This window comes from Blennius ocellaris (assembly GCF_963422515.1).
Source record: "Blennius ocellaris genome assembly, chromosome: 1".
NCBI lineage: Eukaryota > Metazoa > Chordata > Actinopteri > Blenniiformes > Blenniidae > Blennius > Blennius ocellaris.
The window spans coordinates 14,941,410-14,967,328 of NC_137650.1; the positions used below are offsets into that span (position 1 = coordinate 14,941,410).

Here is a 25,919-nt window from a genome sequence, read left to right on the forward strand (position 1 = left end):
TGATATACAGTAGGAGAGGAGGGCTGACGATCATCTTGCGTCTCCCCGCGGTGATGATGGAGCTTTTCTTTCTGAGAAGGGCTGACATGGTCATACTCTTTATAGCAAACCGGCACATATTCTCTTTATCTTCTTATTTTTGATGACAATGCATGTATCTTCTTCTGATGTGACGATGCAGGAACAGTCAGATCCATGATATTTGGAACATGAGGCAAACAACTGCAAAATCATTTTGAATAAAAGTAAAAAGCCTCAGTGCTGTTGTACATTTTACCTGGTCTAATTAAATGGGGGAAACCCAGAACGCTGGTTAAGACAGATTACCAGTAATTTAACTGCATTAAATCACAGATATTGTTGGTACACTGTTAGAAGTTAAAGAAGAGCAAATTAAACCAGACGTGCTTTGTTCTATTTTTTTCCTTCACCAGCTTCACTTCACGAGCCCTAAAAGGACATTCGAGTCTTAACAGCTCTTTTGGCTCCCCGGTTCATACAGATCACCTGGAACTCCAATCAACCTCCATCATACTTGCTGGTTTGGGGTCATTTTACATTTAATAACACTGGAAAAGGTTCTGCTCTTGACTATTGGCGCATCCAATAAATTAAATGACATTTGTCGTCCTTTTTTTTCTATATGATGAACGGATTTAATTCCCTCAGAGTAACCTAGATATTTGAAAAAGAAGGATGTTTGTCTAAGGTGGGCTTGGTAGAGGCGTTAACATATTCACTATTTTTTTTGTTTTGTTTTGGGATGTTTTCTGCCTGTATGATTGCTTTTTCAGTTTTGTTCTTTTATTCTCTATTGTGTTTTTTTTACTGTGATTATTGGGTATGAGAGAGGAGGCGATGGATGACGGTTCAGAAGTTGTAACGGCTGCTGTGGTGGCTGAAGTGAACGGCTTTAGAAGCCATAGAAGCAAATCATCCGTATTTAAAATCAGTGCGCAGATTAATGTGAGCTGTGGGAATCCACGCCTTCATCGCGGGCAGAGCGCCGTGTAGCGGCACGCCGTTCGTCGGGCTGGACATGAAAAGTCATTTTACACACAAAATATGTAACTACTTTCATGAAAATTAGGTTAGAGCTTTTTTCATATAATTGTGGAGAAATCCTGTGCTTTCAGGTGCAATACAGACAAAGTCACGGTATAATTCGCTCTGTCGTTAGTTCAAGTAATCTGTGCTTATCAGCTCTTCAATAACTCTAAACTAAAACTACTTAATTTGTATTTTCTTCATTCATTTTCAAATAGTGTAGTTTTACAGTCCTTTAACGTGACAATAAATAGGTCCAGGGGAGTCATACTATCAATATGACTGCTACATCGAGTGGCCAAACATTTTTTTTTGTGCAGGGGGCGCAGTGGAGTAATTATCGTCCATTTATAGTTATCGAGGTGAACTGCTCAATACATCGTGATATTGATTTGAGGCCAGATAAAACACATTGCACATCAAATGTGTTTGTCTGTGCTGTTGGGTAAAAACTGTTCTTAAAACTGGTTTTCCTTGACTGACTGATATGTGCCTCTGTTCAATATGCTTATGTGTTTGAACATGGTCTGTTGAAAAAACCCAATAAACTTTGACAGAGCACACAAAGAGCATGACTGGTGTTTTCTAAACGATCCTTCAAGGCAACCGTTCACAAAGAATATATTGTTGACTGGAAATCTTTAGTTCTGCACACCACTGAAAAAAATAAAGACTAAAATGCAGACTTTTAGCTTTAATTTAAGGTATTTACATCCAAATAAAGCGACTGATATACCAATAACAATACATCTTCTGCGTATTACCTTTTGTTGTTTGTGCAACATAAAAAAACGCTGCAGTCCCCAGTGTGTGAGTCGACTGTGCTACACACACAAGCATTATTAAATAGTGAGAATAACCTTTTGCGTACATGCATAACCATGCATGTGTCACATGATGAATGCATGTAATAAAACCTTTACAATCCAATTCATTTTTGATTTAAAAAAAAAAAATCAATTTGGAGCAGGGATGCACACCGAGAATTATCAGTCCCGCGTCGACGCAGCAAACATGAAAGAAGCATTTGACAACAGTGAGTATTGACGGTATTGAAGACATTTACGAGCAGCTACCAGTCTTATGGAAACACGCGGCTGTCTCTAGGGTCAGGACAGGCCAGATAAATGTGTGACTTCCCCCTTAATGGACAGGACGGCTCAAGGAGCACTGAGGTTGCAGTCTGTGTTAATCGAATGGATTTGTGCTGAATTCACAGAGACTCTGCTGGGTGTTAACGGTGCTTTGACTGAGCAGAACAATCCTCACTTCATCAACAGCAAAATCATCCTCGGTGACTCACTGAGCATTCTCATCCTACGTCGACCCACTAAATTCACGGGACCAATTGCAGGTGACCTTTGCTGCCATCTGAGGCACCGCGGCGAAAAGGTCACCACAGAGGAGGAGGACATTCACTGTAACCTATGATTTCAGCCATACAATCTGCTCAGTCATGTCTAAAATATGCCTTTTGATTTCATTTTTGACCGTACACCACATACTGTCACTTAAAACTTAAAATAACCCATGGAGTTACATTGATAAGGCAATGTACATGAACGCTTTTTCCACGTTTTCGACATAATTTAGTTATATAATGTAATTTAGCACATAATAATCCCATAAAACCTCTAAGCATTGGAGGTTATATTTAGGTTTTAGCTTGAAGTAATTCATCTACGGTTTAGTTGCTTAAAATTGGACAAACAAGCAAGTAATCCTGTGTGGCGGTGTTTTAATTCAAAGGAAGCTAAACTAAATTATACATGATCTTACCAGTGACGGGCCGTGTATTTCAGTCCCAGGCCTTCGTTGCTGGCCTGAGTCAATCCAACCCTCAATAACATTTTTATGGCTACAAAAACCATGATACCATGCAGAAATGCAGTATAAAAAGCCTTTGCATCACAGATAGATACTCGTGTAGCCAGAATAAATCCCTTTAAGAATGAAAAAAATCCAAGTTCACGTCTCTTCTCCTGCTGCAGCTGCATAAAAAAGCGGCTGCTTTTCCCGAAACTTCTGGGGGTCGAGGAGGGAGACACACATTTTTCGTGGTCTTGAAAATAATAAAATGGCAAATAATATAATGCTGAATCCTGTCGTGGAGTTTGTAGTGAGCGCCAGTAAGTTACATAGGACTTGTGCTCGTAGTGCTTCGGTGCGTTCAATGACCTCTTGGAAAAGTCTTTAAAATTGTTTTGACAAGAAATCTACAACCAAATGTCTTTATCTTCTCCTTTAGTCATTGTAGGTTGATAAAACCGCTATCAAATAAACACAAGTATATTTTTGTTCGTGCAGCTCGCTACAGATGCAGCCAGCTAGCGCTGGAGAGTGAACTCTCTGACCATCCAATCAGAGGGTTTGAATACACTGATGTCGCACTCGGCCTTCTAGAAGGCCCAGACTCGTCAATATCAAAATCGGATTTGTTGAGGCAGCCACATGATCGACACTAGTTTTACACTGCAGACGCCTGCAGAATTTAATCTGAAGGCCTCAGGCAGATTTCTTTACTCTGGCAGCAGATGGTAGCGAGAAGCGCCGAGAAGAAGCGGACAGAACATTTGGAATTATTTAAAAAGTATTCATGGACAAAATATAATCAACAGTAGTCTGTGATTCAGATCTTTTTCTTAGGCCTGCAGAGAAGGCCTTGAAGGCCTTGAAGGCCCTGACTGCCTGTCACTGGATCCTACACAACTACATGCAATGGAGAGATTCTATAACATAAATTGACTGACAACACAATAATTATCATGGCTCAGGCTGCACATTTGTGATAACAGGACTGTCTGGACTTTTACCTCCACTCTGCGTCCGTGTCTTGGAAATGAACTAATGCACAAAAATGGTTATTTTCCAATTTGAATCTATTGACAGCCCAAATGATGTGAAACCTGCAGCCACAGAAGCACAACACACGTAGAACCCCAACCCCCCCACCCAAAGGATCTGCACCGATGTTGAGTCAACAGGAATAGCAATCCAACTCCCTCGTCAATACAATTGTCTGAGTTATTGTTTATATTGCATTGTTCCCTGTGCACTTTTGTGTGGTGTCATTAAAAAAATACCCAATAGCACCACCATTGGCCCTTCCATAATAACTACATAATTTTCAGCATGTCATCTATTTCCATGTAAATGGACATGGTTTTCAAAATGTTACTGTGTAAACTCAATATCTTTATAAAAAGATTTTAAAAAACACAAAACAATGCATCTGCACTTCAAATGCTGTCATGCAAACAGGTCCTAAGTGTTTGTATTTGCTGCGAATCACGCTGTTATCACAGTACTCAACATTATTGGGTATTGTTCACATGTTCACTTGATATCCTGTAGCCATGATTAGATGAAGAATTAATGACTGTATATTGCCAGTAGGGGTGCGTGTGTGTGTGTGTGTGTGTGTGTGTGTGTGTGTGTGTGTGTGTGTGTGTGTGTGTGTGTGTGTGTGTGTGTGTGTGTGTGTGTGTGTGTGTGTGTCCAGGCTGATAGAGAGTCCAGCTCCTTGACTGGAGGTGAAATTGATCATTGTTTTCCACACATCACAACACAAACTGCACTAATATGCTGTGATCTTTACAGTCCAGAGGCACTTTCCACTATGAATCCCACATAAACACATCAATGAGTGATGGAGCTGATCTATAAGATGCCCAATTTCTGCTGTAAACAACCCGAGGTTGAGATTCCTGTCCAAGGACACTTAAGCAAAGAACACCGATCTGGATTATGTCACACATTCAGCCTTTGCCATTTTATTCTGGAACAGTTCATACGTCACATTAAAGGTGAATGAGTGATTTTTCGCAGCCGGTATCCAGGACTGTGCCATCCTTTATCGTCCTCCCCTCCCCCAGCCTGGCTGTGAATTGCTTCACTCACTGTGTCTCTTCCTGTTTCCCTGCATAGATCAACCTTTATTCCCACAGCTCCATCCTCCACCACCCGCTCTAATCATCCCTCCACCCTTCTCTACCCAACCGCCACTCCACCGACAAACACATAGTCATTTTCTTAATCCCTCCATCTGTAATCTGAGTAGTTTGACATTTTTGTATCAGACTTCGGAATTATGCACCACTTCTGACTGAACAACAGTACAGGGGTAAGCTCATTATAAGAGTTTTAATCTTTAATTGCAGGTCCTGTTAAATGTGGTCCCGTTTTAAGACATATTTATGTCATCACAATTGAAGAGGCATGTGACGTTTTCAACCTACATCTCAGCAGAGATCAACTTTACTTCATGAGTGCAGAAACTGCAAAGAGTTTTGAATTAATTGCAGTTAATTCAACCTAAATAAATAATTCCCTCTTTATATCAATATCATGGTCATTTTGTCATTTATTATTCGATTTTGTGGGCTTAATGCTGTAAGTAACCCACTGAAGCCATTTTAGAAATGTTACTCTGGAGTTTCCACCATGTTGATAAGCAGTATTAACTTATCTTCTATACCATGATTTCTGTGAGAAAGGATGGAAAGCATTAGTCATCAGTGTTGTATAACAGCGAAAAGTTGCAAGATTTAAATGGTGTGAAACGCATCGTTTTTGCATTTTCATTTCAGAAAAGTTTTACATTTCAAAATTTTGAAAACAATGTTCATCGATGCCAAAACCGCAGAAACGATGAAAACAATATCGATTGCATGCCAGGGCACAAGTTGGCGCTGTTGGTTGTCATGCAGCTTGTCATGCAGCTTGTTATGCTGCAACTTCCCGTATCATGTACAATATTAAAAGTTGTGATTTGAGATTCAAAGCTGGTCAGTTTTCCAGCTTTGCCTCACTGAATGTCTTTAATTTAATAATAAATACTTTACCCATTAACATGCAGCGCAGAGTGAGTGTATTGACTCTATGCAATCGATAGTAAAATGGAGTGAGACGTGCTGGAAACTCGGATGTTTTCATCTAGACGACCTGTACACACACTGTGGAGCCCACCAATTGAGTACAAACCGTCTTCACACACAAATGCAATTTGCACCCACACAAACGTGTTAAGTTCTTAATAAAACTCAGCTTCTTAGCAGTGTCCAATTTCAGATGACACTAATCTACGTTTGATTGATGCGTCACTATGGTTGGTGGGTTCATCGTGGTGGGTGATTTACAACTGGCTGGTTGGAGACACACAATGGACAAGATTTCACTCTGGAGGAAAACACTATTGGTATTGTGCATCTACTCGCGCTTGTGCAGATGAACTATTTATTACGGCTGTAAAAAAATTATTTTTAAGATTTCTTCTCGAGGAAAAGGCATCCCCCGACCCCAATCATGCTGCTTCTTTCCACCCTCTAGTGCCCCCCAGTGGAGGAATTTGAAATCCACCAACTTTGACAAGATTTCATCTTGACATGAGGACAATAACACCTAAAAACCTGGTACAATACATATTTTACTGTGATTTTTAGATGAAGGATAATCTGCACTGTATGACCCAGCAAGTCTAAATCTAAAAACAATAAAGTCTGCTGGAGTTAGTGCACATTTATCTCTGCTTAAGGACAAACTTCACAATGTCATCTACAACAATGGAAGTGAACAAAGTCATGAAAGATATACGATTTGAATTAGCCTGCTTTCCATGAATTTGATTGAAGAGTCAAGACTGCAATAAAGGGGAAATATTGTCAAAGCTGAACATGGAGGATGCATTTTTCTTGGATCTATATCTAAAATTAAACAGCACAATGAGTAAAGCCCCTGCTTCAGAGCAGAGGGAGCGGGCCAGCCGCTTGTTTTCAATGAGCCTTAAATAGCAGCCTGAGCTCGGAGCTGCAGCCGGTGAGCTCGGAGCTGCTCATTCCCCGCTTTTCCTACACAGTCGTGATGAAGCAGAAAAAGTCGACTCACAAACAGAACATTGAAAGTTATGAGCCTGAAGAAGCACTGATGACATATCAGAGAGAAAAGCATTGACTTTCCTGAATATTACAGCCTGCATGATGAATCACTTTGCATGAAATCCAAAGCCAAACATTGGGCACCCAGACACGAAGCTGCCACCTTCTCCGAGCTCAATTAAAATGGATTAACACGGCAATCAGATTAATTAAAATCTGCAATTATTTTTAGAAGAACACAAAAATTGTGTGTTGGGGTGAAGAATACACCATTTCTCTTTTAATGATGATGAAATTCCTTAACCACATCACACACACACACAAAAAGAAAAATTCAACCTTAAAGTAACTTAAATTGACCTGGTAAGTACGTAAGACCACTTTGACACAACGATGTTTCAAGTGAAAACTGACCATTTCTGTTTTTTCAATTCAGAAAAGCATTCATACGGCAACGTTTTTGAAAATTGTGTATATACGTAGCATGCCAGGCCATGAGTTGGTGTTCTTGGTTGTTTTGTAATGAAAGTGCACACACACACACACACACACACACACACACACACACACACACACACACACACACACACACACACACACACACACACACACACACACACACACACACACACACACACACACACACACACACACACACACACACACACACACACACACACAGAGAGAGAGAATAATACACTATAAACAGTAGTAGTAAACAGTAGAACACAGACATTCTAGTGGACAAACGACCAAGTTGGATTGTTGTTAAAGTGACTCTCAAGTATAAAACTACCAATTATTACAATATTGGCTTGAATACATCTAAAAGTCTTCAGTTACGCTATTGGCTTTATTGCATCTATAATTGCGAAACATTACATTATTGGCTTTATTGCATTATCAGTTGATCCATCTGACTTCCAACTGGACTTGATTCATAAATCACAAGGCAATAACTGAGCTAATGTGTGTATTATTCTTACATTCTGATGGAAACAATTCAAACGCAACACTGTTTCTTACTGTGTTTTATCAATGTTACTGTCCTTTATAAGGGACTCCGTGTCTGTATGCAAATGACTCACCTGGAAGATATTTACTTCCAGATATGTAAAGTCTAACTTGTGAGCGTTAAAACCAGAGCGTACGATGAAAGTTGCTTGACTGAGCGGAGGCAGTGTTTCTCTGTGATGAATGTTTAATGATGCTTTCACTCTTTCACTGTCTGAGGAGTTTAACTCGTCATGGCACTGGAAAATAATGTCTGTGAAGGAGGCTAATAGCATAATGAAAGAGATCCAGCCCGCCGTCTGTGTTTGTCTGGATGAAATCTTGTTAGAAGAAGCTGTTATTTACCAAGCTACTGTTGGGAAATGGCAACATTAATAAGTTAACTCACTCTTTGGCACTGAAATAGACTTTCTTGTGTTGTTTTCTCAGCTCAACAACAAGTATCACCTCAACAAGGGGTTTAGAATTGGATATTACTTATTACAATAGAGAAAAAAAAAAAAAAAAAAAAAAGAATTTGGACACATATGAGAATGTCATGCCAGAACAAAAAAGTTAATTATCGCTTGTTTGGCTCCACTTTGAGTTCTGGATTTGGTCAGAGCAGCTATAACTGACTGTATATGGACAGAAAGAAACTACCATGCAGAGGAAAAGCCCGTTTCTCTGCCATTTCTATATAAACAGGTGTCGTTTTTAAAACATTAAAGTGTAAACGCAAAACTTCACTGAAAAGCTATGCGTTTTCACCAGAATCGATATCATGTAAATGAGGCCTGAGATCTTTCAAAAGGGGCTCCTACTCTTTCAAATAGAGATGGAAGATTGATAGATAGATAATATATTTCTTCAAATTTGGGGCAAAGACACAAAGCAGATGTTTTCATTCCTGTGGGCATGAATAGATGAGAGGTTCGTGAAGTGAGGTTATGATTGGAAGTTCACAGGTTAGAATCCCAAGGCCAACTTAATTAGGTTTAGGTTTGGGTTTTTTTAATAGGGTCAAACATGAGTTGATGAAGAATACTAAGGTATTCATATTGTCTATTTTGATAGAATTAATGGAACTCTTTTTTTTAAATAATGTCCTAGCGCAATCATGATTGTACTTTATTTCATTATATATAACATTACATTTCACCAAAATATATGTAAATTATTGATATATTTAACAGGATTATTAGTCTTTATATAATAGCTCTAACAAGTTTAAATGAATTGATAATTAAAGCTAAAGCAGAATTATTAAGTAAGTGGAAGCTACATGTTTTTAAATGATTATTTATGGAAAAAGTGATGGGATTTAATAAGTTCTATTTCTTCCCACTCCTTTCTGGACATACAACCACATTATATTGTTCTGCTGTTATTTATTCACCGTTTGTTTGGTGACATAGCTTCTGGCTGATTGGTGCTGAATGGAAAAATTAGAAATTGAAAAAAAAGATGCATAGTTTAAGATGAACTTGTGTCTTCACTTATGTTGTAGTGTTGACGAGTTGTAGCAGTACGAGTTAATCCTACATGATATCTAGTCAACATACAATGCGTGATGAAGTTGTTACAGGATGCTCTTTAATAAACGATGCTAATGTCTTTGTGCTTCGAGATTTCTCTGTGGGATAACAGTGCTCTTTCTCTTGCCTGGAGTTTACACCACCCACATGAATCCCACATGAATTAATCATGGTATATACCACTGTTTTTGACATTTAAATGTTAAATTAATTTTGAATTTGCTGAGCAAGAATGCACAGTGCATGGAAAATACAATCCTTTGCAATAAGTATATTAAGCATGTAGCTATAGCGTTGATACATTTATTGTGCGGCGCATAGCAAGAGCCAAAGTTTCATTTGTTGAGTGAATTGATTACATTCATAATAGTTCATCTATATTTAGCAGTGTTTCCTCTTGGGTTTCTTATGTTTGCCGAGTTTTATCTTCCCATCGGGTTCCCTGATCTCGTTTCTGACGAGTTTGCTTTCTTTAGCGCTTTTCCCACCCATATCTTGGAAAGCTTGACTTCCTTTTGGCAATTGATAGGATAAGACACTGAAGGTTGGATGATATTGATTTACACTAATTGAGGCAAACACAGAGCAAAACAAATGTGGATTGATCCATGAAAACAGTCTACATTCAACTGCAAACGCCACACAGACATTAAATGACTGATTCATCAATATTTAAGGCTGTTTCTGCCAAGAAACCTTCACTGTCCTTTTTTTGTATTGCTGATGTCTCACTTCAAGTGATTTATGCACAATAATGTTGTAAATGACCTGGTCTGCAATGTCAAAAATGCTGCACTTCAATAAAGAATATTAATTTGAGAAAACCAATCCAAAACAACAATTGCCTTGTAACTGTAACCAAGTCATTCAAATGTGATCATGCACTGAAGCTCCTGACCTGTGTGTGATTTTATGCTTCCACTGCAGCCACATGATATATGAAGTCATTAATATGACATTTATGTCGCCAATCAGCCGACACGCACATTTAATCTATGCAAACAAGAGTGAATTTACAGTGTCTCGGTTATTAATGATGCAAATGCATCTATAAAGAAACTATTGTATTCGCTTTGGATTTAATTTGACAGAGGGACAAAAAGATCAGGAGGAGAGCCACAAATTCAGAGGTAAATCAGGAGATAGTCTTGAGTGTGTTTTCGTTACAAATCGGGTGAAGATGGAGTGAAATGTGTGACTAAATCAGGAGGCTTCATAAAAGCAGCTTAAGGTTGCAACACCTTTTAGTTTAGCCTGAACGAAGGTCACATGGAGTAATTTCAGTAGTATGCTTAACCCCTGCCGACAGTCATTTTTTAAGATGTTGTGCGGAACAATGAAGCTGAAGATCCACATCTTAAATGGACACACTGGACCTTGCACATTACACTCTGAAAGAAAGCTTCAAAATATTCATTCAAGTACAGTCATGAATATTGAAATTGTCACCATCATTAAAGAATGAGCAGGCGTCACTTAATATAGTCGCTCACTATGTAGAAACACAACCACGTTCTCATTCTTTGAAGCCATTTTTACAGGGAAAAAAACTAATTAAACTTTCCACGGAGCTCATTTAAAGCAGAATTGCAGCACACAGTGAGGAGTCTGATGTCGACAAGAAAGCACTGCCGTTCCTTTGGTTTTGACCTCTGTCCTTCACTTTGAACAAACACACATAATGTCCAAAAGAGCGACTGTTCGTTGGCCGACATGTTCAGTCGACAGTTATCTGGAGATGCCGTTGGTTCAATTTGCACAAAACCACTGAGTGACGACTGACAACGGACCAGTAAAAAGATCCTAAATTCTATCTTTTTTCAACTGAATCACCCTGCTGCAAAACATTGTCATAGAAAATAATTTTTTACTCTACTCGTTTTTATTATTATCAGTATTTATCACGAGGCTGGTTGAGTTAATAAAGTACCCATTATTTGCACTGTGGGATTGAAGTGTGAAGAAAATATGTGTTTGGACAGCAGTGGTTCAGTTGGTAGAGGTCATCTCTTAATCGGAAAATTGCAGGATCAATTCCTGATCTCTCCATGTCCTTTGTCATGATGCTGCTCTCACTCACCCCTCCCTTCCTGAGAGTTTTCAATCATCCCCTCTTGTGTTCCCCTCAGCTCCTCCCCTGTGCTCTCCTGCTTCGTCCTCCTGGTCACAACTGTTTGTAATTGTCATTAGTGTTAGTATTTAGTTCCCCTCGCTTGGAGCTCTGGTTGCAAGTTCGTCTGCGTTCTTCACACCAGTCGTACCCGCCATTCACTCCTTGTGTTTCCTTTGTGTTCTGACCTCCTGCCTGCCTGACTTCTCCTGGATTTCCTCCTCCATCGATTGTGCTGGTTTTGACCCTCGGACTGTCTGACCAAGAGTTTTTCAATAAACACCTTGAACTGAGCATCTTGTCTGCTGTGCAATTGAGTTCCATTAATCCTGACATCCTTGCGCAAGACACCGAACCCCAAAATGCTCCCATTAGGATTGAGCTGCTTGAATGACAGCCACCTCTACTGGCAAGTGTGTGAACATGATTAACAGTATAAAACATTTTGGCACCACTCATGCAGTTGAAAAGCACAATATAAGTAAAATGCATTTAACTATTTACCATGTGGTCAGTTTCAACACATAGAAAATCATAAATACACGATAAATGTCTAAATGAAGCAGCTTCAGAGGTGTATTCAACTATAAAGGAATAATCACCTGGTATTAACTCGAATCCTGTGTCCCTTAAATTGTCTTTAAATCAATTCTTGAAATTTAGTGAGAAAAAGAATCAAACAGAGAGCTAGTTCTGACCCATTTTTTTCCTACCGCAACTTCCTCTCACGAGAGTACATGCAAGATTTTGACTGGTAAGGATGTTAGGCACATGCTGATTGGCCGCAGGAACTGTCAATAATAGATATGAGTGCTAGCCCGATTAGCAGTTAGCTCCGTCAACTATAATTTTAGGGTGTTGAAACAGAGGCGGGCTCATGATATTAGCCTCCTGTGCTGACGACAATAAAAATCTCCCGTTTCGGGGTACGCCCACTTGTGGGTGATTCTGGTTTGAACAAAGAGCCGAAACAAAAAAAAAGTTATGTTTTAACAAAGAAAACTGGGATTTCCAGGCAATAAGTTCTTTAAATGTAAAAAAAAACAATAAATGACAATCCTTCATGTAAAGTTAAGCTAGCAACAATAACTAAATCCAAAGCAACTACACAATAGAGGAGACCGTTTCAAGATGAAACCGGGCTGAATGTGACTGAACTGAATTGTTCTATAACCTACATCCAGACTACCTGCAGAGAAGAATGGCCACTCCTGGAGTGAACAATTTCATCTTCCAGTAACAGGATGCATGTGATATTACTCATGAAATGACCCCTCTTTGAGCCCATCTCAGTTTGATTGTTGTGTACTCCGCACTTAGTTCAGAAAGCAGTGATGACATGACATTTCTATCCAAAACCTGAAAATACATACAAATCATTGTTAAGCATTATGTAACAGTGAATGAGTGCCGTGTTTACTTCCTCTGACTGAGCCTTTCATTCCTCATCTTGTCTCTCTAGCTACTTTAAAACATCCTTGATGATTCATTTCACTGTGAATGTACTGAATAGTTTCACAGCTAAGAGTCAGGAAGAAACATTTCATTGCAACATACTACAAATGAGGCGAATAAACAGGAATGAAGAGGAATGAAGAAAGGACGTAGTACAATTTCAACGGTGTGATAGCTTTCTACCTTTTAAAAGGAAAATGAAGACTACAATCAAATATTTTGATCTAAAGTTGGTGCCAGTGCTTAATTAGCATACGGACAGCAAATCCAGCATAAAAAGCTCTGGAATGGCTGGAAACACAACACTGATAATTGTCATTATGAATAGGTCTGCTTCCAAATTAGAAACTCCAATTAGTATTTCTATTTTTGGTGATAAACAGCTGCGTCACTGGTGGAACAGAAGTAAATTAAGCCTTCAAAGTAAAAGAAAAGTGTATATTTTATCTCAACTCAGAAAGATAAGTCCAGTTTTCTGGAGCTGTGATGGAAAACGTTTCTGCCTCTTAGTTTGTTGACAGGTTACAAACAATGCAGGAGCCTGAACTGAGAGTCCCCGAATGCCCAGAGGAATCCTGTCCACATTTTTAGTGCCTCTAATTTGACAGAATTAATTCCTCCTCTCACTGGATGACTGCAAGTACATCTCTTGGCTGTGAAAGGACGCCATGTGGGACAAAGGAGCCACATGGCACGACAACAGAGCTCCTCTCAGCTCGCCTGCTTAACACCCAGAGACTGCTATCTTAAAGCCCAGTTACACATTCCTGTGAAAAAGCAGGTACGAGTGGGAGCAAGTGATTTGTTTTTAATATATAGATTCCCATGACCTCACAGTGTTTCCAAACACGCTTGGAAATTATGCAGATCTAAACTCTGGATTCAACCTCAAATCAACAGTATCCTTTCTGTGTGGAGTGTCACTGTGATACAGCAGGGATGGGTAACTTCTATTATTGTTAAAATTGTAAAAACATTGTTGTCACTACCAGAGGGCCACATTCTGAATGAGCCGTTATGACTCGGTCGACATGTTTTCTGCATTGATTGGGCGAGACATACCTGTCAGAGTCATCAGGTCAGGTGGATGCATCTCATTGAACACCTGAGGCTCCTTGATAGGAGCCAGAGTCAGAAACCTCGGACCCTCACTCAACTCTTTGCTTGTGACTTTTGCTCGACATCAGATTTGTGTGACGTGTTCGGTATAATGAGTCGGGTGGCTTTCTTCGAGATTCAGAGATGAAGACTTTGTGTTTTGGTTTGGTAGTTTCTGATTAAATTAAGGGCCCATTAACCCAGTGTTTCAAGTGAACACACTTCGTTTTTGTATTTTTAGTTTCAGAAACGCTTCGCGTTTACACGGTAAAGCTTTGAAAACAATGTCCGTTTACATTGAAATGGCATAATCACTGAAAATGATGTAGTTAGCATGTAGTACCACTGGTGGGTGCAGTTTGTTTTTGTAATGAAAAGTATGTAGATGTGGTCACTGAACAATACACTATAAATATTAACAATGGCAGTACAGGGACATTCATATGGACAGACGACATAGTTGGACTGCTATTCTGGGTGACTGTCAGCTACAAAACTACCAAGTCCCAGGAGAATAAGGACTCGGACTTATGACACTACGGAGGCCAACATTGATTTTATCGTGGATATTCTTGTGACTATGTAGACGAACTGTTTACAACAGCCGTGGTGCAAATATGAATTCGCAACGTTTCTGAAAAGTTGCGTTCCTTCCCGTTTCCACGGAGTTGGAGCGTGTTCAAACTGTTGTGTTTTCAGTGGCTTTGAGCACCATTGTCATATAAACAGACATCAAAAACGCGATGGAAGTTTTCAGTTTTTACTTGAAATCAACATGTGAACTATATATGCTTTGTCAGTCTGGACTTAAGTTATTTAGTATGATGTCAAGTAATACCCAGTTCAGTTGTGCTTAAAATTAGCACTGTCTTACCATTACCAAATTAAACCTTTAAGAAGTTAAGTTTTGGAAACTATAGATTATATTGTATGTGATGATCTCTGCATGGTTCCCATGATGGACTGGTTATTATTACTTTTGCCAAATGTTATCTATGTTTTGATTATCTATAAAGTAGATACAAGTTTCAAACCAAACTTCTTTATCCAAACACCTCTATCTCATTAATTCTTCCATTCAGAGCCCATCACTCCAAATGTCCTACTTTTTGCTTGAAAATAGAAGGTCTTTACTAATGTGCTTTTTAGAGAGCCAATACTCTTTAGCATTCCTTACATGTTGGTCAACAGCAACATTTGCAGTCTGACTTAGTTCACGACCATTCCGTGTTGACTTTGATTTGTGCGCAGGGATTTCTCCAGATTATTCAAGACTTTTGCAAATAATTTGTATTATTGAATACAAATCCACAAAATTCTCCAAATTAGACTTTATATATGCAAATAGTGCAGCAATTGAAACTCACAATTTTCCATCCGAGTGATGAATAACTCCCTATTCCTCATGAAAATGGATTTAATTAAAGTAATAATTATCTGCAGTGTATCTGCAATTTTTGCAATGCCATCGTGGAGTTGAAAAACAGTGAGCAAAATTCAAGATAAAGTATTGTTTGTTTATCAAAGATATTTGAAAAGACAAGAACAGATTTATTGGCTCATCTGGCAAAGAGAAACATTTAATCATAGAGATATTTCATACTAATGGCGCTTCTGACGAGTGTAATCACTCAGTCAGGAGTTTTGGAAAAAGGTAGTGGCTGTGCTGTTGGGTTTAGCCATATTCACCTAAAATGATCATGAAGCTGAGAAAGACAAACCTCTATGGACAGAAATGTCCCGACTTGAAGGTCAAGGTGCAGCAGTGTCTGATTGCCCAATGCTGAGTGTTTCTAAAACAACTGTGGTTTCCTGGGAAGAACACCCCAGAGAAAAGAAAAAAAGCGAGCCTGGAATTTGTTGAAATGCACGGTGACAAGCCACAAAGCTTCAGCAAGTGTCCACTGGGAGGACGAGACAAAACTACAGCAGCTTGGCAAGTCACCTCGGCGCTACGCTCACACACAGGAGAAATTCAAGAAAGAAAAAAAAAAATCATGAATAGAACACAGTCTGTGAAGCAGACTTGGTGACGTCTCTGTGCTGCTGTGCTACATTTGGCACTTGTCACCCTGAATCTGTGCAGCGTGCAATGAAATCTGAAGCCTATCAAGGCGTTCCACAGCAAGATGACCTGCCAATCATCAGAGAGTAACGTTTTGTTGACTTGTTAAGAGTCCTTCAACAAGACAATGAGCCAAAGCACGCAGATGAAAGCAACCGAGGCAAGAACAAACATTTCAAATCTCTTGAGCTGAACTCTTGTGAGTCCTCATCTGAATCTTATGAAAGCATCAACAAAATGTTCAGCACAATTGATACGAACTACCTGTTGCCAGTTGCAGAGGTTGACGAACAATTTGAACATGTCAAATACTGTGTGCCCCGATCTGATTCAAACATGAATCGAAGAAGAAAAGTCTGTACCTCTTTGGATTTCCGATGTCTGTCCTTGCCGTCTCGCTCTCTGTCCTTGTCCTTGCCCTCGTCTCCTGGGTGGCAGGAGTAGGACACAGTCCTCCAGTCCCGGGGGGAGTTGGTGATGCTGGCGACCTTTGACTCGGTGGCGCTGTTCTCCTCATTGAGCGATCGGGACGACCTTCTCGTGAACATGCTCTTCTTCAGGGCTTTCATCCTGAGGCTGTCAGTATTACTCCCATCAGAATAACACCACTCTCCTGAATGGCCATTGTCCATCTTGCCGTTGTGTCCAGTGGTGTGGCACTGGAAAACGTGAGGCGAGAGCGTGGCCTCAGGATGTGGATGAGGGTGGTGCTTGTCCGGGGTGGCATTCGAGCCAGACGCAGAAGCAGTGTCCCCCTGTCTCCCATTGGCCTCGGGCTCCTGGATCTTCTCATCCAGCTTGTTGAGCTTGGACAGTACCTGGGAGATCTCGCTGCGAACCCCCGACAGAGACTCTAACTTCTTCTCAATCTCGCCGATTCTCATCACCAGCTTGCACACACTCGATTTGAGCTCATCATCTGTGTTTTCCAGGGAGTGAAAGAGACGATCCAGCTTGGATTTGGCCAGTTTGACAGTGTTCCGTTCGGGGGAGCTGTCGCCTTCAGACTTCAGTGTTACCTGAGACAGAGACCCATTACTGTTGTAACAGGAGGACTGCACAATGCCTAGAGAGTCACAAACGCTCATATCATCCAGAAAACGAAAAATGTCACTTATGTCATCACTAATAATCTCAGAGTCCTCATCCGAGTGTTTGAAGGGATGTCTTTCTCTCTCACTGTACTTGGGTGGATATTCCTTCAACTTCTTCTGCTCTGCTTGCTCCGTTTGAGTCCCGACACTGGAAGAGCTGTCCCCTCCCTGAAAGGAGGCACTGTTCATGCTTTTATCCCTGAACTTCTTGGCTGCCTCCCTTTTGTCCAAACCTGGAGGCCCACTCCCCATCATTTCCTTGGATTTAATCCCATTTTTATTCCCATTACCTTTCTTAACAAAACTAGGTGAAGGTGCTACTTTTTCCTTTGGATTGTGAAAATGCTGATCATTATCGGGACTGAGGATGTTGATATTGCAGTGGTGGTTCTCTTTCAGCGGTTTGCTGTTGAAGAAAGGCCTCTCAAAGTTCGGTGGCCCTTCTTCAGTGTTGAGACTGAGGCTCTTCACCGGCCACGCTGGCTGCCTCCCCACTTTGTTGCTGTGCTTTCTGTTGCTGACACACTCTGAAACTGTGGTGGGACCAAAATACGTGGAGGCCTGCAAGTCGTCCAGGCTCTCGTGCTTGGCTTTGCGCCGGTCTTGCAAAGGGGAGTTGAGTGCGGGTTCGAAGTAGGGGTTGCTGTAGGGTAGTTCAAAGCTGTGATTGAAGAAGGTGGCAGGCTTGTGCAACTCCCTCCTGTGGTAGGCCTCGGCAGCCTTATTGCCCTGCTTGGACTCAGTGGTGAGAACCTACAATGACAACGCAAAGACTTTAAATACCATGTCAAGTACAGCGGAGACTGCGTAGGTCAAATATACTTGGACTTCTGAACCTACTGTTCAAAAATGCTACATTTTCATCATGATAGAACACCAGAAGGGTATTACATTGACTCTAAATTAATTCTGTAGCAGAAGCCAAACCCCCAAGATACAGTCGCAATGTTATTTCAGTTCTATTCCACACACGCTAAATGAAAAGTACTTGAAGTGATGCTGTACCTTCCACAGAGCCCTGGTCTCTGGATCTGCGATTATATGATGAGAAGATAATATCAGAGCCAGTTCAATGCTTCTATATGATCAGTGTTTTTATATGCTGGGAACGACCTGTGAGCAGGCGTACCATGGCAAACTTCAAGGAAGAACGAGTATCAACTCCTTACTTTTATTCTATTCACTTTTGAGTTTGGGTAAAAGCTAAAAAATAGATATTAAATCACCACTGATTGAATTGTTTGCATCTTCTGTATGTAAGATATGATTGTGCATGAATCTGTGGTACTGATTGAAAACTATGACTGATCCAAAATATATCTCGTTTTTAAATAGTGAATAACTTGTGAGGAATAATAATTAGTTGCATGCATGAATAGGGTCATTTTTTCTTCCACATACACATATTTGGACCTGAGGCACACATCCACCCATTAGGTGGGTATCTAGGGCAGTGGGGCTCCACCTAGTTGCTCAAATTTAGACACATTGAGCATGAAAAGAAGAGTATTGACACATTCATTTAAGTTCAGTCTGTTCCTATATGTTTACTGTGCATGTTGGTATTGCAAAATTAAATAATGTGCAGCTCATAAAGACCACAAAATACAAAAGTGTGTGTGTGTGTGCGTGTGTGTGTGTGTCATCTGAGATCAGCTACAACACTAAATAATAATAATGGATGGACAGATTCCCAAAACATCCAATGCCTTTAATCATTGAACACTAGTTTAATGTAATAAATGTTTTTTGTTTAAAACAAATGAATAGAGAAATTAGATATACTGTATCAAGCTGGGAAATTATTTCCAAACTGACTTGTTAATTAAAACTTAATTAAAAGTTTTCACATGCTGCCATAGTTAGTTTTGATCAGTCAAGAATGACTGTGTACATATTTCAATATCAGTGTATGTATTTGTTCTATTGTAAATGGCATAAACAATCCATAATAATTAGACAAAATAACTGGTGATGCTTTACTTATGTCAATCTTAAAAGTAACCTAGTTTTAAAATAAACCTCTATACTTAACATTTTCATGGTTCACCTGTCAAGAAACTGTGCCACTAATATTCCTTCAACATATAAAAAACAGCTAATCAGACTCATTTGGCCCCCCAGGATTCCTCTCTATGTGCTGATTGTCAACATTTGTCAACTTTCTAATTTTGTAACTTCAAAATAAATAAGCATTATCTTTAAAACTCCAAAAATGTGTTTATACTTCTTTACGTCAACAGTCTACCAATTGTTCTTTCACAACTTCCTACAACATCCCAAAGAAAAAAAAAAAATCAACCAACCTGTGGTGAGAAGGCCACAAAGCTGTGAAAGTCCTCTTTAAAGATGTTCCTCTTCTGGATGCAGGAGTGAACGGTGAAGGGCTCAGTGTGGCCGATGTGCTGCAGAGACTCCTGGTCGGTGGTGGACTCGCTGTCTATGTCCATGGGAAAGTAGGTGCTCTGCATCTCGCATGGCGGCGACGGCGGACTGCTGCTGGAGTACTGGGGCAGATGGTGCAGTTTGTCCAGTGAGGCTGCTCTGCATTTCATGTCCTTGCTGACGCCCAGAAGGAAGTTGGGCTCCGAGGCGGGTATGAACTGTTGACAGCTGTTGCACTCTGATTTGGCGGAAGGAGACGCGGTCTGAGCCAAAGGGCGCTGCTGCTGTGGGTGGCGGTGATGATGATGGTGATGATGATGGTGTGGGCGATCCATGTGCTCGTAACCTCGGTCGTGGTCTTGATACTTGTAGGAGTCGTCATCCGACCTGCACAACTCCAGCGACTGGTTCTTGTGAAACTTGCCCCTGTGCGCGATGGGCAGCTTCTCTTTGGCGATCCCTCCATTCATCTGGATCAGGTTGAACATGGTGACGATGTCCGCTGCCACCATGAGCTTCTTCGACTGCGGGTCGTCCATGGAGCAGCGCATCTTGTCCTTGAAGAGAGTGGCGGGGAAGGCGGGATCCAGGCAGGCCGTGTAGAAGAGCAGGCTGCGCAGCTTGGCCAGGTGCACCAGGTCGAAGCGGGCACACAGGGACTTGCACAGGTCCTGGTAGGACATGGTACTGCGCTTGGTGTCCAGTTCCTCCAGGATCCGGACCAGGAACAGGGAGTATTCTGGAAGGGGGTCCATGGCTGCTGGGTGGTCTCAACAGGCCTACAAAGAGGGTCCTAGCTCATCAGGGGAAGCTTGGAACCTGGAAACAATATGTTACTTTAGTTGATCTGAAGACAACACTTTCTAGTCAAAAATCATCCATACAGCTTGTAGATCTGAAACCTTTACAAACATTTTCCATCTCCATTTTCCTTTCCTTTCCTATCCACCCATCTCATTTCCCCATTCAGTCCACATGGGGCCGTAGTGGCTTGGATATCTCTGTCCCCTGCAACTTCCTCCGGCTCTTCTACGGGGCCCCAGAGTCGCTCAAAGCCCAAATGAGAAGCAAAATCTCTTTGGGTCCTGGATCATTGGACATGCCTGGTACATCTCTAATGAGAGATGACCAAGCAGAGCCACCTCAGCTTACACCAATCTTACTTTTGTTTTCCCTTATTTTCCCTTTCCTAATGGTTTAGGCAGTTTGGGGATTGTTGTTTTTTTTTTATTTTATTTTAACTGTTATACCATTTTAGCTTTTCTGTATTCTGCATGGTGGTGTCGTGGTTTGCCCTCTTAACTTTCATCAAGACATGAGCGATTCAAATGTATTGAGTTTGTATGTTTCAGCTGTCATGCATGTGATATAAGCATTTCGCTTTCTTCTTTTCAGGCAAGTGGGTTTTTTTCAACATACTTTTGAAATCTTGAAACACCTAGATGGCTTTTCTGATGAGGACTGAAGAACACTGTCAAAACATGTCACAGGTATGTTGGAAATACCTCCTTTGCCTGAAAAGCAAACGTAAAATACTTAATCAAATCAAAAACATTAGGAAGTTAATAGAATGTGAGCATAATTGGCGTCTCTCTGTTTGATGGCTGAATGGTCCCCTTCTCTTTGGTTGATGCCATCTTTTAGTCAATTAAGCTTTTTAAACCATTCTGTTACTTGTGGTGTGCAACTAAAATATAGAAACATCCATTTACAAATAATCTTTTAAAAGCTTTAGAGCCGCATGTGGCTCCAGATGTACAGGTTGCAGAAAACTGAAGGAGGAATATCCAGTTTCAGTCTCACCCGCACTCCGACAGAAACCTTAACCCTAACACGCACAGATTCCACTCCGGCTCCAGTTGTATGTCCACAAACAAACAACCCCGACTTACAGTGAGAATCATGTGAACCCGGTGCGGCGCAGCGCGCCTCTCGTCGGAGAAACAACACGAGGAAACATCAGCTTAGAGTCATCGAGGATCATCTGGATCAGAACCGGGCTTCCACACAGGCGCCTCAATCCATAGGACAATAATATTAACAATAATAATCCATCAGCTGTTTCATGAAGCGAACACAACGCACGGTGCAGCGCGACGTGCGTGCGCGCAGGTGATTGCTGGTGCGTGCGGCGCGTTGCGGGATGGATCAGATGCTGGACGTGACTCCATGCAGCGGGACGGTCCCGGCTGGTCGCAGTGTCTCCACTGACCTCCTCTCTCTTCCCGCACTGCTGCCCATCGCCGCCGCGGAGGAGCTGCCCCGCACACTGGCACCGCACACTGGCACCGTGCTCACAGCCGTCAGACTCACGGGAACGCGCATACAGCAAAGCGCGCTTCCGCTTTCAGCGCAAGACGCTCTTAAAAGAGACGCTCGGCAGACTATGCAGACAGTGGAACACTCATTTTATTTACGATTCATCGTATATATCGTTTTCATCATATTTTCCTCATTTAAATCTTTTTCAAATTTTTTTAAATTATCCATAATTTTCAATAATATTTTTTTAGCCCTATTCTCATTTTGAGCATTTTTTAAACGCATTTGTCAGTAATATTTTTCACAGTAGATTATTATTATTATTATACTACATCTTACTTATTTAGTTTCAGTAAATCCCCTCACTTTGGTTTATTTTGCTGTCTTATGGTTTCATTTTTAATCATTTTGTTTATAGTTTGTTTTAAAGTTAATATTTTAAATAATTTTACTTTATTCAGTTTTTTTGTTTTAGCCAAATGTTCTCTGCCAACTTCAATCTTGTTTGGAACATAATATTTTTATTATCAGATTTTATTATTGTTAATATGATATATTTAATTTTACAACTGTCCTATTTTAAAGTGTGTGTGTGTGTATATATATATATATATATATATATATCATTGTAAAAAAAATGTCTGCTTTTGTTAATTTCTATTCAAATGTACTTATGTGGTATTTTATTTGCTGTCAATATAGTTTTTTAAATTGTATTGAGTTTTACATATGTATACGTATTGTTTACTTACCTATGCATATGTTGATATTATTTCACAATATTTTTATAGATTTTAGGTAAAGCCTTTCCTATTCTAAATTCCATATATTTAGAATATTCCCCTATGGTCTGGTGTTTGGTTTTATTTGTATTATTATTTCAGATCTATTTTTCAATATTATTAAATATTGATATTAAGTATGTATTTCTTTTCTCCCTCCAAGTATTTTGGTGTCATCCCACAATACAAAAACATACATGTGAGGTTAATTTGTGACACTAAATTGCCCCGAGATGTGAATAAATTGCCTCGCAACCCTGACCCATGATAAAGCTGGACAGAAGATCGATCGATGGCTAAATTTCTCTCTATCATGTCATGACATTTTGCTCCCTTTGTTCAGGTTTGGTATAGTTTGCTTTTCCAATAGTGGCTGAATTTTTTTTTTTTTTGACAGACAACTTCTTACAGGTGTTTTAGTCATAAAATTAGTAATAAAATTATGACTATCCCAAGAATCTTTTTTCAGACCTTTACTTGTGAAATGATATGTTGATATTTTGAGATTGTGAGTTATTGAGGTTGGAGTTAAGCTGATTTAAAGTGCTGTTCAAAAAGCAGAACGTTTGTTCATTGACAATAACAAGAGGAAGAGATCACTTTTTCGTTGGACTCACAAATGACAACTTTTTATGATGACACGAGTTATTCATACAAATATTTGAGTAGCACTTGTAAATATTATTACAAAGCCACTGGAATTATATGCTTTGCATTTTAAGAAAAAAATTAAGGGCTGAAACACAATGCATCGTCTCATGCTTGTGCTTTTATTGTGAAGGGAGATGTGTAGTTTCCGGGGTAGTGTGGGTAATTGGTGCAGTTCTTTGTTTCCACTCACCATGACGTAACTGCAAAGCTCAGGTGTAGTTCACCTTTTCACACATTTTAAACCTCAACAAGTAAAAACAACGTGAGTTACAACAATTAAAGGATCACCACCATGATTGTTTACATCTGATTACTGCAGCTTTCTTTAACTCGTGTCTCAACCTATAGGAAAAAGTACACAATATTTGCCTTAATGAATATGCATTAAAACTGAGATCAGCACAATCTGCTGCCTTTTTTTTTTAACAATTAACATCAACATTTATCATTCAATATGCAACAACCGCGTTTGGTTTTTATTGCATAACACACTACACAGAAACTTTTACACAGATATGTTTTCAAGTGAGAACAGAAAACTTGTGTAGCTTTATCAGAGTCCATTTACATGACAATGATGCTCAGAGCTGTTGAGAATGCAACATTTTTAAAACTGCTTCCAAGGTGGAACATTTCCAAAATGCTCCGATTCCATCTCCATGGAAATGGGGGGAAATGCATAATTTCAGAAATTGTAAATTCCTCTGCACATGCTCAGTAGATGAACAATGTTTCCTCCAAAGTGTCATGACTCCCAGTCCATATTCTCCTGGGAGTTGGTAGTTTTATGGTTGACAGTCACCGTGATAACAATTCAACTTGGTGTTGGAACAATGCGTTTTCACATGAAATGTGTAAATGCCCAAAATGCACAAAACTGGCTTGATGGCAGACTGGCAGATTTTAGACGACACATTTCTGGTGCTTCCATTCTTCTGTAATCTCTGAAAATCCAAAAGACACAACTTTAACTCCTTCACAGTGAGTTAAAGTTGTGTCTATTCATCCTGCATGGCTTTCACCTACTCAATGGATTGTTTGTTGTTGTGTTCGATGGTTTCTGTGGTCCGCAGTGTTCCACCAGCACCACGGACCGTTGTACTGTCACTGGGTAGTGCCAAGGTATCAAAATACACTGAAAAAATTAGCTAACTCAACCATAAACTGGAGGAATTTGGGTTCACGGTAGTATTTGGACGGCCAAAGCTAAAGTTTGTGATAACCACTGCACTTTATGGCAGCGGTGCCTGTGCTGTTAATGGTGAAGAATAAAGCCTCTCACTTTATCGCAATTATTCAAACAAATTACATGAACTCTAAAAATTTTAATTTTCTGTATGAACTGGTCATAAAATGAGATCTGATTTGCATCTCTATTGCCTGTGACGATAAACATACTGTACTTAACCTAAAACAACACTATCTGCTCTAATGTTTTGGGGTCCAGCCATTAAACAGTCATAATGCTGTTGGAACAATGAAGTGTATTTCCATCCTGCCTGGTCCTGGTCCTGGTCCTGAAGAGGTGTTCTGTAAGAGTCTCAATGCTCAAACACAGCTGATTGTGATGAGTGGCTGCTTATCAGGCTCCACACAGCAGCGTGCTGACTCATTTATTAGTGTCAGGTGTGCTGACACTGCAGGAAAACAATGAAAACATGGAGGAGAGCGGCCCTTCAGGACCAGGATCAAACAACACTGGCTGTAATGATAACGCCATAATTATTCAAAAGAGGCTTCTTTTGATATGGTATTCAAGAATTGATTTGCAGAGGACTTTAAAGAGATTACAAAGGAAGACGAAAGTAAGAATCATTGGAACAGCTTTCTTCATGAGTGAACCATAGGACAAATAGTAAACAGACATGGTTTCCTGATGTTGAGATATTTGCCGCAGGAAGTCAGTGAGTGGCGGATCTGCCAGCTGGAACACAGTGGAAGCTGCTGTAATCATCTTAAACATGACAGCAAATCCACTGCAAAATGGTTTTGGAACTGAAACTTCCACGTTTTGGCGACGACTTATTGTCATTGTAAAAATGAATCCAACATGTTGTGAAATAAACCCTAACACGTGCTCAGTAGATGGACAATCAGAACAATGTTTCCTCCAGAGTGTCATGACTCCCAGTCCATATTCTCCTGGGACTTGGTAGTTTTATAGTCGACAGTCACCGTAATAACAATCTAACTTGGTCATCTGTCCATACAAATGTACATATTCTCGCATTGTTAATGTTTGGAGCGTATTGTTCTCTGCTGCAACAACAAACAACAGCACCAATTGGAGGCCTGGACTACAAACAGTTATAAACATATCCAGGATCTCTCTCCGTTTACTGGGTTGACTTACCCAGACAGGCGCGATCGTGATTCATACATAAATTCATGTTTCTGCAGTTCTGTCAGGTGTGATTATTAACCTCATTATTCCAGATCAACCCGCGTGGAGCAAAACAGACTTGGAACAAGTCAATAAACAAAAACATCCTTCAAAGCCTCAGTGACGAGGATTTATCTTATTACGTCAAAAAGATTGCTCAAAATTAATTTCTCCCCTCCGCTG

At 40.1% G+C, this 25,919-nt stretch overlaps 1 protein-coding gene across 1 annotated transcript in view; it reads right to left on the minus strand.

Annotated features, from left to right (window-relative positions):
* minar1 (membrane integral NOTCH2 associated receptor 1) overlaps positions 1 to 20,419 on the minus strand; it is a gene marked incomplete at its 3' end in the record, with an annotated part of 46,682 nt that extends 26,263 nt beyond the window's left edge. The window contains exons 1-2 of the mRNA XM_080501430.1: positions 19,580 to 20,419; positions 16,542 to 18,026 (exon numbers count right to left, since the gene is read on the minus strand). Of these exons, the coding sequence (XP_080357556.1) occupies positions 16,542 to 18,026; positions 19,580 to 20,413 (2,319 nt within the window). The 5' untranslated portion in view covers positions 20,414 to 20,419. The remainder of the gene's footprint in view (positions 1 to 16,541; positions 18,027 to 19,579) is intronic.
* Positions 20,420 to 25,919: the final 5,500 nt, after the last annotated feature.